The sequence below is a fragment of the Anolis sagrei genome, chromosome 6 (assembly GCF_037176765.1).
Source record: "Anolis sagrei isolate rAnoSag1 chromosome 6, rAnoSag1.mat, whole genome shotgun sequence".
NCBI classification, from domain to species: domain Eukaryota; kingdom Metazoa; phylum Chordata; class Lepidosauria; order Squamata; family Dactyloidae; genus Anolis; species Anolis sagrei.
The window spans coordinates 43,549,391-43,566,380 of record NC_090026.1 but is presented as its reverse complement, the minus strand read 5'-3'; the positions used below and the strand labels follow the sequence as shown (position 1 = coordinate 43,566,380).

Sequence of the window (16,990 nt, the reverse complement as noted above, 5' to 3'; positions counted from 1 at the left end):
AAAATTATATGCTTTTGTGTGTGCATATGCACTTTTAAAATCCCACCATGTGTTTTACTCGTATTGAACTGTTTTTTTCTCAGTACGTTGAGTCCTGATGGCTACTGGCTAAGAGTCCTTCTACAAAAAGGTCTTTGCAAAATCCCCACCACATAATGGTGGTGGAACGATGTACTTTTTTAACAAATGACTATGTGAAATGCATTCATACATACGAATCAACAATGGGAAGGTACCAAACCCTTTGTGCTCAGTATCCTCTGCTTATAGTGCATCCAAAAACCAAATTGGACGCATTTCTAGGCTGAAAGCTTAAGGGACTATTGGTGTGAGAGTCTAAATGACTAATTTGAGATATCATTAATTTATATAGTGCAATCAGTGTATGCGTGTTATACTGCTTCACAAGGAAACACTATCACCTTTCCTTTACGAACAATAAATTTGAAGCTAAGGAAAGAGCCTATACTGATGCCTCAGTACAGATATTTACACAATAATGCCCACACTGCAAGTGGGCTACTCTCATTTTGCGGAGAATATGTGGAATGCAGCCATCTAAATGCTTGAGTGAGACCATTAAAAAATAATGCCTTGCTCACGGCAATGAAGCTTTTAAAAATCCAACAATATCGAGAGACTTTTAAAGGTTGCACTGAGGTTTGTGTGCGTATGATTTTCAAGGGCTAGGGCACTGCTGGAGAGGGATGGTCTAAGAATAACTGCAAGGTATGAAAGGCAAGGAGTGTGCAATGTGCTCATCTGTATAAAATGATGAGGGGCTACATCTTTTTGTTGTTCGTTCGTTTCTGACTCTTTGTGACCAGCCCACGCCAGAGCTCCCTTTCAGCCATCACCACCCCCAGCTCCTTCAAGGTCAATCCAGTCACATCTTTACACTGAATCTATTCAACCTTCAGGCTGTAAATTCCTCAGTCCTGCTTCATGTCACTAAAATCAATTGGCTTCACCCATAGTTCATAGTAGCTCCGCTTGCTTAGAACTTCCATCTCCTGATCTTTGCCACTACAACACTGAGCATAAGGACATACCTGCCCCTATTCACAAGACTTATTCTAATCCAAGACTGGTGCCAGGGTGGTCACCCATGAAGGTTTCTGGAGATGAGACGAGACAGGTGATAGGGTTCTTCTGGTCAGTAGCTGACACATCTTGGTAGAGATCTTGAGGAGGCAGGTGACAGATCAATGTCATTGCCATGATATCCAATGGTAAGAAGAGGTGGTAAACCAAGGTCAGATAATTGGCTGAAGGAGAATTGTGTAACAATATCTAAGAATTTGAGAGCTTCCCAATTTATGTTCCAGCTTCCAAAGGAAAGCAAAGTCATGTCTCCAGAAGCAAAGGACTACAAATGTTCAGTGCACTAGCCTTTCTTCCATTTACCTCACAAGCACAGACTGTAAGATTTGGGAGGTTTGCAGGTTTTGGGAGAGAAATAGTAAAAAGCCAATAAACAGAAGGCTAGGTTTCAAGCATTCCAAGCCTGTGTTAAGCTGCAGTGCTGTATCTAGGGGGGAAAATAGGACTTACTCCTAAGTAAACATATATAGATTATTGGTGTTACTCCTATCTTGCATTTGACCAGTAGAACAGAAGCACAAAACAATTGGTTTTCAGAAGTCCTTTCCTCAAGAAAAGTACATATGCTCTGACCCTGCTTAAGCCATTTTCACCTGTTAGTATTGACTGCAAACTTATATTTTTAAAAATCTATTTTTATTGCTGTGAATGTCTATGCCTTTTTATATTAAAATATGGCTGCATTTTGCTGCCATCTGTTACCAGCTGGGTGGTTTTTCAAAACTGCCAGATGCACATAATGTGTAAGTGGAAACAATATGTATTATTATTTTTTTGGCTGAATAAGGAAGACTGTTAAATGTACATTTATCTCTTTGAACATCCAGATTTGTTATCCAGAACCTCAGAGTCCATGGAATTCTTTCCTCTCCCAGATACAGAAAACTCATGCAAAACCTTGCTGGAGGCACAAGAACAACTTGGCTGAATCGCAGTGTCAGCATTTTAACCAAATCTAAGCTTCAATATACATCTAACAATTTTCTAGCCTGAGGGCATCTTTGTACTATTTTAAAATGTACAGCATGAGTTAGAGCCAACTTTGCATTGCACGAAGGTCTAGAATCGCACCAGTAAAACCATTGTGTATGTAAACAAGCCTTTCTGAACGTTTACATGAAGTATCGTCCAAAGTATTGCTGTTTCCAAGGTTAGCATAGTTAGTCTTGTATAGTGCAAAAGGTAGTCTTCCATAGATCACAATGGATACTTGCAATTATAGAGACCTTGCTCATTCATTGTCACATAGTGATAGTCCTATTCCATAATTCTAATATAGTGCTCCTTGTATTTCCTCTTAAATATCTATTACCCAGGCTTAATTTTCCAATAAGTAAGCATGGTAATTAGATATTCATTTTTTCCACTTTATGAACTCAACTCACAGTCACAAAACAAATCTCCAAAACCTAGTCCAAATGCTAATTGTGCACTTACTTAAGTCAGGCTGAAAACAGCACCTTGACTAACTCAAAAACATTCTTATGTTAAATGTATTGTCAAAGGTTTTCATGGCCGGAATCACTGGGTTGTTGTAGGTTTTTCCGGGCTATATGGCCATGTTCTGGAGGCAATTTTTCTCCTGACGTTTCACCTGCATCTATGGCAAGCATCCTCAGAGGTAGTGAGGTCTCACTACCTCTGAGGATACTTGCCATAGATGCAGGCGAAACGTCAGGAGAAAAACTGCCTCCAGAACATGGCCATATAGCCCAGAAAAACCTACAACAACCCACATTCTTATGTTATCCTGCAAAGCTACAAAATATCAAGGGTTTTCTATCAATACAAATTTAACCAATTACAATGCTGGATAGTAAAAAAGACGAAGACAGATTTAGCTACATATATACATACCTATTTATATATGTATAGCTTTACTTTTAGTGAACTGGCATTATATTCACACTCATGTGTCCAGAAGAGGGGAAAGCACAGGTTACGGGGTCATTAAAGTAATATTTCATAATATAGAATACATAATTACGGGGCTAAATGACAAATCTCTATCTTGAGTGTTCAACATATTTCTTTCCAAGAAAAACCAGACTTGCCATTCACATTAAAAAGTATCTTGATCAAAACTACTCAACATGAGGTGGTTGCACTGCGCTCCACAATTTGGAAGTGGTATTTTTAAAAATGGAGCAGAAAACGTCAAGGATTCACACGGTAGTAAACATTTTAAGAAACACAGCGCTTGAATGACTGGATTTGTGTAATGAAAGGTTTTCCGTTAGAGCTTCACCACAATTGTCCTGAGGGAACTGACTGAAGGTACTCACTTCTAAAGAAGTTTGGTGTTTAACTACCAAAAATCCAGTATATGGGAAACCAGCTGAATATCTAATACATTTATACAATGGCTCCTGGATTCCAGTTTCTATGTACAGATCACAGGTAAGGAAGCCCAGGTCTTTCTATGGGCTTTCCCCTTTGAAACGGGACACTCTTGTTAAGACACCATGTTATACAATTCCTTGCCTTCCACCCACCCAAATACACAACACCATGGCCAGCCATGTTAATCACATCTACATTACACATAAGGAAGAAAAGAAAAGAAAAACATAGACCTCCTAATTTTTTTTAAAGTGTTGCAAATTTAGCCTGCAGATGAAAATTTTAACTTGTGATTGAATTAGAGCTTGAAAAATCTGTTGAATCAGCATTTTGTCATAGCCTGTGGGTGTTCAGATCATATGGTTGTGAGTATATTATCTGTTCCAACAATCTTTAATCAGTTTGCCAAACAAGTTGCTACCCAGCCAATGGGATAATAATGAATGTTTCCCATAATATGCAACAGGATGTGAGTGCAGCTGCAAGATAACACAGGTTTTATTGGAGAATCACCTACTTTTATCCAAGTATGAAAACATCTAAAGATAATGCCAACACGTTTGACATTTCAGCTTTTCAAGGCTTCCAGCTGAATAAGTAGATTAAAAAAATGGAGAGATAATAAGTAAAAGCTGTTGTGGTCATACTGTATCCTTACCATATGTTTCTTAGTAGCCCAGCTGTAGTTGAAATTTTAAAGGTCACCCGGAGGATAACTATTTTCTGTTCAGATACTTGATTTGGCATATATTGTAATCTGGCATATATTATCAATCTGGTTACTAAAATAATGCTCAGTTGACTTAGACCTCCAAATGACCCCATCACTTTGGATATCAATTTTCATTAAGTTCAAAACCTCTCCTTCTTTTTCACGTGCAGCTCACTAGTATTCAGGTAGCTGTGGGGTGAAAATTCTTTCCTTATAATAATGTAAGAAACCTATTATAGAACAGGAAGGCTTTCATGATGCAGTATATCTTCAAACCCCCACAACAGTCATCAATGACTATTTAACACCACTATTTCCAAAATAATAAAATGCATAATGCAGCTAATCCTTGCTTAAAAATCATATGCGCAAACAGATGTGTTTGAAGGGGTGGTTTTGAGTCCAAAGGTCTTTGAAGGGAAAATAATAATCTTTATTTTGAAATCCTGTGAATATGTAGTGAGGAACTGATCTACATTGCCACTTGCCCACTGCTTTCAAAGTCAAAGCTTCTTCTGAGCTTCTTGTACCAATTTCAAAATATGTGTATTTTTCACACATGATAGGAAGTACATAGATTAAAGAAGGAATCAACCCCAACATCAAACCAGAGGCAAAAACTTGAGCTTCTTATATTCAAACATTCTGGCTGGAAAACTGGGAAGTTCAAGTCTTCTTAGAAGGTGGTGAAGCACATTAAAATTTGCCCACATGACATATTGAGAATGGACTTCTTGCAGTATTTAAAATTAACAAAAAGTCTAAAATTACCTGGGAGAAATTACTAGCAAACAAGAACATAGTATTTTAATTCTATGAAAAGCCATTTCCCCAACAAGACAAACATAGAAAATGGTCGTTTATTTGTATTATTAATAAATACAGGTAAGGAAGTTGATGGATTATGCTTAATTCTAGAAGGATTTCACCAAATTGCATAAATTAAATCATTTTTTCTGGCTTGCAGCACCCAATTCTAGCAACTATCAGTTTGGTCTCAAATTATCTTTTTCTGGAATCTGACAGTTAGAAATACAGGTCCCCTGCATACAAAGGACATGCAAGAAGTTTCCTATGGTGCCATCCCACTCTGAAGGAGACTGAAAAATGGTTCCCACATCATGGGGTATGGAAGGGTAGAGATAAACTGCTATTTAACATGGACAAATGAGAAAAAAACAACGGCACATGCAATCCAGCAAGCATTACTATGGTACAATTTTGATTCATATTAAAGAGGTCTGTATGAGAATAATGTTTGGTGGATTGTTTTTGTTCCCTACCTTTAGTGGAGGAGGAAGATCCTAGAAACATTGTATGGCTTACTTTGTAAGCTGTGTTTAAACACTGTCAAGATTGTGGCAATAAGTGTGTGCTCCTGGCATGTTCAAAAGAATCAATAATTTTGCAACATTTAGTAGTTTGACAAATGTCATAGTCATTTTGGGATTCAAAAGAGGGTGTTACATTGTCAAATGTTAGAAATGGTTGCATTAATCATATATGGTAATGGAAAAAACAGTCATATAACTGTGGTGGAGTCACTGAAAAAAATTCAAGATAGAGAAAGAGAGAAAACAGCATTTCCTTTTAAATCAGTAAGCTTTCCCTTTTTTGTGTCTTTGGTACTAGTCTGCACTGCTCTAAAGCCCTTGAGACTTGAAAATGTAATGCGTGTTTGTGTGTACATGAGAGAAATAAAGAAGTTAAGAGATCACTGCATAAATTTAATAATTCTCAAGAGGGCACAGGGAAACACAAATTCTCTGAAATCCAAAGTAACTTTTTAGCGCCTTAGCTTAAATAAGAGAACATTTCACAGGACAACTCCCATAAAACAATAGTATTCCCCACCCCCAATTCTTCTGCCAGTTAAAATAACTAAGGATTGTCCTCCAAGATCTGTGTGCTGCAGAGAATGAAAAGTGAGTACCTGGCCTTATATTTGAACAATTTGTAATGCTGTCTGGGTCAGACTTCTGTCTCACCACCCGCTCGGAACCAGCCCGATCTACTTGTGCAAAGTGTGCTTCCAACTCTGGATGGAGACCTTTTCACTTTAACATCAGGAGGGATAAAGTGGAGAACACATCCAGTTTCTTTCGCCATAACTATATTTCAGCTTCCCTGTCCTAGTCTTTGGTATCCAGTGCAAATCCGGCAACATTAACTGACTTGACAATTCTATACACGTTTAAGATGCTTTTATCCCATTTGTGCATAGCCTGACAGTACCATGGCAAGCTGCATTAAAGATTTTCATCTGTTACCAACATGGCTTTTTATCTCCCACTCTGAGAGCCACAACAGTGGAGTAAATCTTTGGGAGTTGAACTGAGTTGGAAGAGAAGGAGTTATTTGGCAAGCCATGCCTTGGGACATAAGGAGTCGACACATCAGAAAAGAGAGCAGCAGATCAGAAACAACTGGAATGAGAATAGGCAAATGGGAAGCTTCCAATTACAAAATTGGATGTTTGTAAGAAACATCAATAAGTGAGCCATGCGCATAGGGACTGTACTTCTCCTTATAAAAGGCTCCTTTGTGCTTTCTGTAATCCAGCCATCACACTGGCAGGTGCCTTTAAAATCTATGTTTGGGCATAATTTGTGAAGGACAAAGCCAATAGATGGTTGAATTGGTAATTCAGCCTGCAGGAAACTGGAATGACATTATTATTCTGCATGTATTTTTTTTTAAAAAAACCCATCCACTACACAACTTGGCCTCCAAGGCACCATGAAATGGCTCCAGTGCTTTCTGATGAAGTAGCTCTAAATTAAGCAAAGCAAAATGAAATATATTGTTATACCCTTTAGTGTTGAACTAGATAAATCTAGCTAATTTTCACATCAAGGTGGCGACTTCTAAACAGATTGCACCCATTTGGCTATGAAGCTATGAAAACCAGACTGACTAAAGAGGAACTTTCAGAGATGGCTCTCATGATGCAGGAAAATTACTATTTAAAACAGAGTAATATATAGTTGTGTGCAGTTTTTGATTTGGGGTCATATGTTTCTTTGATAGATGTACATCTGAACATACACTATGATATAACAAATGCCATCCTCTCCAACTTGAATTATTGGTTTAAAAATCTGGGAAAGAATCTGTATAGAAGGGCTTTTGCTTTTGTAACATCCATCTGTTTCACAGCTATATTTTCAAACCTAGTGGTAAAAGATGCCTTAAAAATTACCTTGACATATATTTTATGTTCAATTGTTTCATACAATTTCAGAATTAGACATCTATTTCTTTTTTTAAAAAAAAATTGTGGAGATACTGAGGAAAAGAAAAAAAAACAAAAGAAAATAAATCAGACCTGACATTACAGATTTCTAGCTTTATCGTCACAACAATCTAGGAAGCCTCTGAGCCAAATGCTATGAAACACGGAAGATAAACCGCTGAACCTTCAACATGAGCATGCTCAGTGTATGTGCCGGCACGTAAAACGAGGAAATACAGAAGCGCAGGAATAAACATCTCACAATGGCTGCTGTTTTAACATTCCCTAACACAAGGATGATTTTTTTAAGAAATAAAAAATATATAACCTTGGATTGTGTTGGGATTTTTTTTACATTTTCTTCCCTCTGACAGTGACTTTAAGATTCAGTGTTCATTTTTGTTCCCTTCCTCAGTTATCAACCCTCTCCCCAGACTTGCACTGAAGGGTTTGTCCATCTTGCTGATTAAATATCAAAAGAATGATCTTTTCCTTCTCACTTCCAAGGAACAGCAGTTTTTCAGAGGTGTGTGATGATCCCCTCCCAACTGTCTTGCCCGCCCACCTCCCCATGATTTTTTTTCTGAGCATGCCCAGTAGGAATGGTTCATCATTATACCAATCCACCTACAAGGAAAAAAGGGAGAAAGATCCCACTGATCCAGCTCCTCAGCTCCAGAGTCCTTCAGTTTGCTGGACTAAGTAGGCGTGTGTGTGGGTATGTGTGTACACTATGACATGTGTGTTTTCATGTGTGGCTATGGGGCAAAAAAGGGGAACAGAGTTCAGCATCCAGTTCCCGCTGCTTTGCCTTCTTTCAAAAGGCCCTCACGAAAAGACCACCGGCATCACTTTTCATGGAGATACTGGTGTCCACGGTTACTTCTAGAAGGGTAATTTAAATACTCAGTTTTTTGCACAAGGTAGATCAACTCCCGCGTCATAGGATGATGCAACATCTGCAGAAGCGCTGTCTGCTGCCCCCCACTGAGGGTGGGGGGGTCACGGGCGCGAAGTAGGCGTGAACTTTAATATTGGGTAAGTGGGTCTGAAAAGACAAGCACAGGTTTAATTTAGCAGAATTAAGCAACTTGTAAACACAAGCTTTAAAAAAAATGAGGGGATGGGTAGGGTTGCATGCATATGGCCATTGGACCTATGATTTGCCAAACAGATTTCTGGAAAGAGTAGGATAATGTTTTAGGCAATGCACAGGATTCTCTGTAATACATTTTATTTTCTTTTTAAAAATTGTATTTATCTATTTTGTTTACATTTGGCACTTTTTGCTGTTTGGCATAAATATTCCCCTCAATTTGGTACAGGGTTTTAATATTCAGTTAATGTTTTGGCTTCATTAGAAAGCAGCAAATGAAGAACGGAGGTTCTTTCTGAGCTTGTCATTGTTGGGAGCAAAGAGGCATCAATGTTTGCAAAGTGAGAGTTTTTCTCACTAGAGAGGGGACGGACTCTAGAGAGAATACCAGCCCTTTTGTTTCACCTCATAGTTTCTTTCTCTAATCTATGTACTCAAGGTTTCTTTTGTTTCCCTCCTGCCTGCAGAGGTCACTTTCTCCCCTTTCCAGGAAGCTATTTTTTTTCTTTGTCTATGGAGGGCACATACATGATAATCCAGCATTATAATGGTTTTCGACCTTCTAAGAGATCTTATACTAATGTGTAGACAAACTTTTAAAAAACTTTCATATTCCAATACGGATTTATTGAAACCATAAAATACTGTATAAGTTCTATTCTTTACCCTATAATAGCATCCAGAGTGTATTATTCACAAGGCTGGATTATCATAGATGCTACAAACTTCTCACTATATTACTGAATGAATCAGGGGACTGAATTTTGATCGGCTTCTTCTCATTCCATTAGAATAAGAAACAGAGCCTATTCTGCACTCCCCTGCACTAGAAATAAGTATTCAGTTTTTTAATATAAGATTAATAATTAATAATAGATTAATAAAAGATTTTGCAACCTAAATAGTTTGTGCAGATCAAGCCAGTCAGAATATATTTGGAAATTTAGGCAAAGATCTATCCAAGGTACTAAAACTCCAACCTATGGGAGTTGGAAGGATAATAATGTGGGGAGAAATGCACCTTGAGAAAAGCATGCAATTTTATTGTCAGACATGGCAGTGTCACTTGGACAACTGTAAATTTTAGAAGCTCTGGGATTATTCTGTAGACTATACATTTCTTGTGTTAGTGGCTGGGGTGTTTCACCGTAACCCAGTGGGCTACAATAGATTCAGAGGTTGAAGGGTTGAAGTGGTTAGATTTTTTATGGCCAAGGCTAGAAACAGAATTTAAGCTAAGCTACAACCTTTACAGTAACTTGGCAAGGACAAAAAGGATTTGGGGGGGGGGGGGGGGGAAGCAATATATAGCTATGAATTATACTTGTTATTATGCAGCACAGTTTGAGGTAGCCTGATCTTGAATTGGGAATTAAAACTATTGCCTTCAAGCCCCGCAAAGAAAAATAAAACAAAACCTTTATCTGCTCCTAGTGTAGATGCAAACTGCAGGAACTGATTTGCTGACTAAGAGCTACACTAATGCCTGTATTTTTGGCCCATCCTGGAGACACGGAGGTTATGATAATGTGTGACAGTTTCAAAATCTACCATTATGACACTGAAGAGGTTAATTAGAAAAGAGAGTAAAATAGTTGACAGTTTTTTGAGTGTGTCAGGAGCGACTCGAGAAACTGTAAGTTGCTTCTGATGTGACAGTTGACAGTGCACAGGCAGTTTTGCTTGAGAGAGAGAAGAGAAAAAATCAACTTAACCTTTACCATCTTCTACAAGTCCTTGTTAGTTGACCATGTGACTATTCTGAAAGTTTGGAGGATACATAAGACTATATAAAGCGCCTCCAAAGATATGACATACTATGCTGCATGGATGTTTTAAAAAGAGGACATCTGTCGGGATGCTTTGATTGTGCTCTTCCTGTATGGATTGGACATTATGGCCTGTGCAGTCTCCTCCAACTGTATGATTCTATGATTATTTGTTCTTTGCCTTCGTTTGAAGACCAGGTTTAAAGCATAATTTGGAATGAATGTGCCTCGTGGCAGTTTGGGACGAATCAATCAAACAAAGGAACTATAGCATGTGCTTGAGTCAACTTAAATAAATAAATTCTTTTTTTTTACCCTGAGTCTCTTGATTCCAGCCCGTGTTATCTGTTGACAGTCATACAACTCTATCCTTTCCAGACTATGGCAGCTTTTGAGGTGTTCCAAGGAAGCGTCTGTAATCAAAGGGCAGTTGTCCAGCTCGATAACCTCCAGGCGATCGTGAGCACAGGCGCCATTGCCCAGATGGCGAATACCATCATCAGTGATGAGCTCACAGTGTGATAAACTCTGCCGCCACAATGGCAAGAAAATGAAACAGAAGAGGAAGTCACAAGTGGCATTTTAAAAAAGTTATATTACAGAACAAAATGATCTGTATGAAGATTCTACAGAAAATCTTCAGTTAAATATGAAATATTGGCAAGGCTCTGGTTGGAAATACATGGCTGTTATCCTCATGATCACAGTCCTCATCATGGGTTCATTTTTGCATACTGTTCTAACCATTTCCCTTTATCAATCTTCTTCACAGCCTTCTTTGAGCTTGCTGTTTTTCCAATGCATGGCAGTGTTTCTCATTCCATGGTTTTTTTTTTTCAAATCCCCCCTCCTCGTTACTCTTTCCCTCACTTATATGACATTCCTATCTGATTTGGACTATATTATGAATTTTAAGCACTGAAATAGTGTTTTATATATAATGCTCAAGGAACCTAACACAAATCATCCAAGAAATCCAAACAATGATAATGAGAAAAAAATGTTATCTCTAAACTACAGACTGAGGGACTAAAGCCAAGAGACTGTGGTTTAGGCTTGCTCAGGGTCACCTAGTGAGTTCATGGATAGGGCTTGAAATAGTCCAAATAGTCCAAGTACCTCAAAATCAGTCCAATAGAATCAGATAGCTCGCAAGAGTGTGAAGGTTCTCCAGCTGCTTAACAAGCGGCGGATGAAGAGAACTGGTGGCTAGCCCCTCCCACAGGCTATATATACTCGAGGGGGGTGGGCGGGGCTAGCCGGGGGACTAAAATGTCTGTTTTATTTTCTAGAAGGTTCCGAAAGCTGCACTGCGCAGGCGCAGATACCAATTGTGCGATTCACAGTTGACTACGACAGGAAATCAGAGAAATGTCTGACTTAGAAGATAATATGCCCTAAAACAGTGGTTCTCAACCTGTGGGTCCCCAGATGTTTTGGCCTTCAACTCCCAGAAATCCGAATAGCTGATAAACTGGCTGGGATTTCTGGGAGTTGTAGGCCAAAACATCTGGGGACCCACAGGTTGAGAACCGTTGCCCTAAAAGCTGCCAAATTTGGTATTTTTTCATAGTTTCCTTTAAGTCATGACATGAATGGATGATAGAATGCTTACTAAAGCATACCATATAGCTTCCTCTATTCACTGAGATTGTAGCAAGTTGATATCTCAGTCTCTTTGAGTTCTATCCCAAAATACTACACTGAAGTGAAGAATTCCCAGTACTTTCAGAGAGATGAGAATTCCCAGACTCACCAATACTTGGAGCCGTGGACAGTGTATAGAGAGCTGGATTAATGTGCTGTCTGTTATCTGAAAGAAACAAATGTGACATTTTGAAAATATTGTACTTACAATGGGCTTTCTTAAAATATTTTACTTACAATGGGCTTTCTAAAAACATCACTTTATCCTATTTTAGAGGCTTTCACCATGAGCAGTGATTCCCAAGCTCTAGCCCTCCAGGTGTTTTGCAACTCCCCAATTCCTCGGCTGCCTTGGCCAATGATCAGGGCTTCTGAGAACTGAAGTCATAATACTTGGAAGCCTAGATTTTTATAAACTCTACTCGAGAGTCCAAATACCAACAGTTTTTGTTTCTACTACATTTTGAAGCAGACTTTTCTAGTGAGAGATAGGTGGTTGCCATGAGAAGGATCTATATATAGTTTGGGAAACTTTAATCTAGACTTTTCGTTTCTTTATTAGGTGCTTCGAATTCCTTAGGACTATTGTTGCAGAAAATGTATGGCTGGTGTCTTTACAATGGTTCTATACTGTTTCTCCCTTGCTGAGGTATAGGAAAGAAGGGTTCCATGACAAGAGAACATTGCAGTCAAACTTCCTCCTTTCTTGGCTGAGGCAGCCCATTAAGTGGAGAAGGTGGAACTCTCTATGTATGTCACATCATACTTTAAAAAATATTAGTGAGAAGAAGCAGCTGAGATGTAGCAGTTAATACTCATTCAGAGAAGCATCCAGCCCTATTTGAAAACATTATGTAAAAATCAGAGAGATTGTTCATTTTTATCTTACAACCGCTGTAATTATAAGCAGCTTTTTCTGCCAATGGCCAAGATCTCTCTGTGGTTTTTTTAAATAGAAATTACACCACACAAGGGAGAGACTCAGGTCTTCCTTTTTCTAGCATTGCATGACGAAGACACACTTCCTGCTTCAGTGATTGTTGTAATGAGCAAATGTACACACAAGCAGATGGTTTTCCTTTACAAATTAGGCCATGCTGGAGAACTCCATGCTCAACTCTCTACCCCACATTATAATAAACAATTGAAACAAGAAAATGAAAATGATATTGCAACTACCTGAACACACTCCTCCAGGTCCATTTTTTCTAGCTCATGACAATTCTAGAAAGGATTAAAAGAAACAAAAATAGTCACACAAAAACTAAGCATAGACTTGGTCTTTTAAATGTATATATTGGTCACCTTCCCATTCTTAAGACAAGGTAAGAGAACCAAAGACTTTTTACACTTAATTCACTGGTATCACTCCCGTGGGTAAGCTTAAGAACTGAAGTCAACTTTTACTTTAAAAATCAACATACTTTTCACAATTTCAGCCAGGACAGCAAGAAGAACAACAAACAGGGAAGTACTTTTTCATGGGGCACCCAATGAAATTTATCTAGTAAAGGTGAAGCTGAGTGTATCTCAATTGCCTCCCTCTTACAATTTTGGTTTCAAAGAAATCCCAATTTGTATTGTAAGTAAAGAAAATATATGGTATTTACTTTTGCAAATGGACTGTTCTGGGTCAATTAACACATTTTTCAATGCAAGATAAGATGATCTACTTGTTTTTATTTTATTGTGATTATTATTTTGATGTGTTTGTACCTATTTTGAGGCATTGAATGTTTGCCTTTTTATATGTAAACTGCCCTGAGTCCTTCTGCGGTGAGAGGGCAGTTGAGAAATAAAATAATAATAATAAAATTATTATTATTATTATTATTATTATTATTATTATTATTATTCCAGACTAACTCCATTTCTGTCAAAAGGATTGCTTTCAAGAGAGAAGCAGGAATGTAGGCATCAAGAGTCTCTCCATTTCCATTGCTGGTCAAACCACAACCTGCCTTTCAAACACTCCTTTGCAAGATCTCTGCTGTTCTGATGTTTCATGATAGTAAGTAACTCTGCCATTCTTTTCACAAGCCCACCCCATTCAATTATAAAAAGCAGGATACTTCTTTATGCAGGAAATATGCAGGAAAGGAGAATTGAGCCCATGCATCTTCCTCCTCTCAACTCTAGCCAGTTTTCTCCATCTCACTTTTAATATCAAGAAGAAAGCAAAATGTCTAGTGGAATAACCAGCACGGAGCTAAACAATGAAAACAAAACACTCCATACTTTCCCCCCTTTATTTCTTTAAGTAAGATACTCAAATCAAGTTTTATATTTGAACAAGGTTGACTATGCCTAAGCTGGTCTTAGTGAGCTTTGCTCTCTTTTCTATTTCCCAGGCTGTAGCTGATTTACAGATATTGAGACTTAAAGGTCATTTGGCTCCCTCTGTATAAATATATGAGATCACATGCTTGTTATCTGGCTTTAATTTCCTGGCTCTATCTATGCCTTCTGAGTAAAAGCATTATGATCCTGAAAGGCAGCACAGCAGGAAAAGATACACGCTTATATGTGTATTGGCCCAGATAGCCAATACAATATCACCAAACTAGGTTTATTAGAAATGGGTCCATGTGAGAGCTTGGAAAGATACTTTAAAATACTGATTCATTATATAATTCACCACAACACCTCCCATGAGCACCACCCCAGTAAGCCGTTATCATTTACACTGCAGAAAATAAAGGTTAATATGTAAAGTTATTCACCTTTATACATTTTACTTTCCCATTACTTTTGTGAGAAAAAACACTTTAGAATCTGTAGGACAATGGAGGAAAACTTGAAAAGTTCTACTAAAAACACCAAAAATCCATCTTGAAAACATTACTTCTCACAATGAAGTAATATCATTTCACTTTCAGTATTACTTTAGAAATGTAGCTTCATTGTGACCTCATTACAAAAACAAGAAAAGAAATAGTTCATTAGGTAATTGTGCCATTTGTATAACTTGTTACTTTCAAGGACTGATTCTATGGGAGGATAACTAGTAAGCAAATAACAGAATAGGCAGGTTGCTTACCCGAGCCAGAGTGGTAAAGCCCACATCTGTGAGTTGGGAACACCGAGCCACTTCCAATATTCTGTGTGCACACATAAAAATAACAGAAATTAAGCACCTCTGCTGTGCTGGGCCCATTTCTGAAACCTCAGTCCTTGGCCCACATCCTTCAAAGTAAGTTGAGGATCAAAGCAGGACCATGACGACTTTATACCTGAGCTGTGTCATGGACATCATGGGTAACAATTCTACTGCGTGCACACAGAAGGAATAAACAAAGAGCCCACATTTGTTTGTATTTTAAGATTATCATTATACTTTTCAGTGCAAAGCTCTTAATAGGCAAGTACAATCTCCAGCAGATTGACTTCTATTTGAGAAGCAAATTTGCACCTCAAACCCTTCTTTTGCAATCTCTCTTACAGAAAAATACACCTTTCATATTTTGATGGGCTTCAATGGCTCTATATCAATTCCCCTTTTGTCACCCTGAAATAATGTGCATAGTTGGTCATGACCTATGGAGATAGCGTTAGAAAGCACCCTGCTTACTATTCTATTGGTAGTTAGTTTGATTTGATATAATCATATTGCTGTGCTGTTAACATTGCTTTTTTCTCTCAAATTTATGGGTTCAGATTACATGTCTGAATGAACAAATGAATGTCAATCCTTCTACTCATCCTTTCATCTATATAAGGAATGGGCAACTAGAGATTTGGGGGGGGGGGCAGGATTATGGAGCTCACTATCCTTCTGTTGGTACCCTCGCATGAAAAAAATGGTGGGCTCTTCAAAATGTCTGCTCCAAATGATTAATAGAGCATGAGAGATCTTACGGGCAATCTGGATGCCTTTTAGGGAATTCTAGTAATCTGCTCACTTTTCCCCCGACCAACAGCTCTTCCCTATTTTTTTCTGGAAAAAAGGGTTCAAGTGAACTTAAAAATGTTAACTATATTTCTACTAGTGATTTGGAGAACATGATTGGGGAGGGTTTGCAAGAACAGTTTGCTGGCCACATGCTCCATTTACTCCACCATGTTCTCTTTTTTGGCTCTGCTCATTCAGTATAATGTGGTGATAGCCTTCCATGAGCTAAGAATGTTTCTCATTATTGATTTCCATCCAGAGTGCATCACATGCAGCCCTGCAGAGTAAAGCTGACTTACCTAAGCCTTGGGCAGTTTTGCCCTAAGGCATTCAAGATGGCATCAGTGATGTTGGAACAGCCAGAGGCACACAGAGATTGTAACTTGTGGCATCCTCTACATATTGTAATGAGGCCATCATCTGTTATTTGCTACAAAACAAAAGAAGGGTTAATGTTGTCAGTAGGAATGAACAGAGTTTATTGTGGTGCTTTTGGACAAAACATGCCTGCCAATCCTAAAATTGTATGCTAAAAAGTATTTGGCCAAACATTCCAAACCCACTGTGACAGTGAAACACTATATGAATGATTAATTAGGAACCACCATGTCTAAAAGCAGGATGCCAGCCACAGACGTCCTCCCAAAACCAGCTCCTTTTTTGGGCTAAAGTTTCCATTTTTGGCATCACCACAAATGGTATAGGATATTTTCTCCCAGGATAAAAATGTGCTTCCTCTTCCAGCTTTTTTTATACAGAAATACACTGTTTTTTTAACACGTGCAAACCTTAAATTTGGAAAGATCAACTAAGCATTCCAAACAACAGAAAGAATGTTTTCCACTCTAAGCAAACAAACTTTGAAAGGCCAGGATAAACCCAGTCCCCAGATGGATTTGCTATAATAAATATCACAGCTTGGAGAATTCCTTTGTGAATGGCAGCTTCTAGAATTTTCCATAGTGTCTGGGGGATTCTGGGGATTGTAGTTGAATAAAATGAAATTGTGAAATTACTTGAGAAACTCCTTCAAAGTATCAAAATGACATCCAGTAGGGCAAGGAAAGATGGTGAATTTACAATTTAAAAATACTAAGTAAGTTAGTTGCATTTAACAAACTAGGGATAGAGTTTTGGCAGGTTAGGAGAGCATAATGGATATGGGGCAGATTCAGTACAATATTATATACAA

General features: G+C 38.2%; 1 protein-coding gene across 4 annotated transcripts in view; it reads right to left on the bottom strand.

Annotated features, from left to right (window-relative positions):
• Positions 1-5,873: 5,873 nt before the first annotated feature.
• FBXL20 (F-box and leucine rich repeat protein 20) overlaps positions 5,874-16,990 on the bottom strand; it is a 79,029-nt gene continuing 67,912 nt past the window's right edge. For all 4 annotated transcript variants that reach the window (XM_060781082.2, XM_060781083.2, XM_060781085.2 and 1 more), the window contains 6 exons: positions 16,098-16,228; positions 14,947-15,007; positions 13,086-13,130; positions 12,016-12,072; positions 10,575-10,787; positions 5,874-8,442 (listed from right to left, as the gene is read on the bottom strand). In XM_060781082.2, the coding sequence (XP_060637065.1) occupies positions 8,335-8,442; positions 10,575-10,787; positions 12,016-12,072; positions 13,086-13,130; positions 14,947-15,007; positions 16,098-16,228 (615 nt within the window). In that variant the 3' untranslated portion in view covers positions 5,874-8,334. The remainder of the gene's footprint in view (positions 8,443-10,574; positions 10,788-12,015; positions 12,073-13,085; positions 13,131-14,946; positions 15,008-16,097; positions 16,229-16,990) is intronic.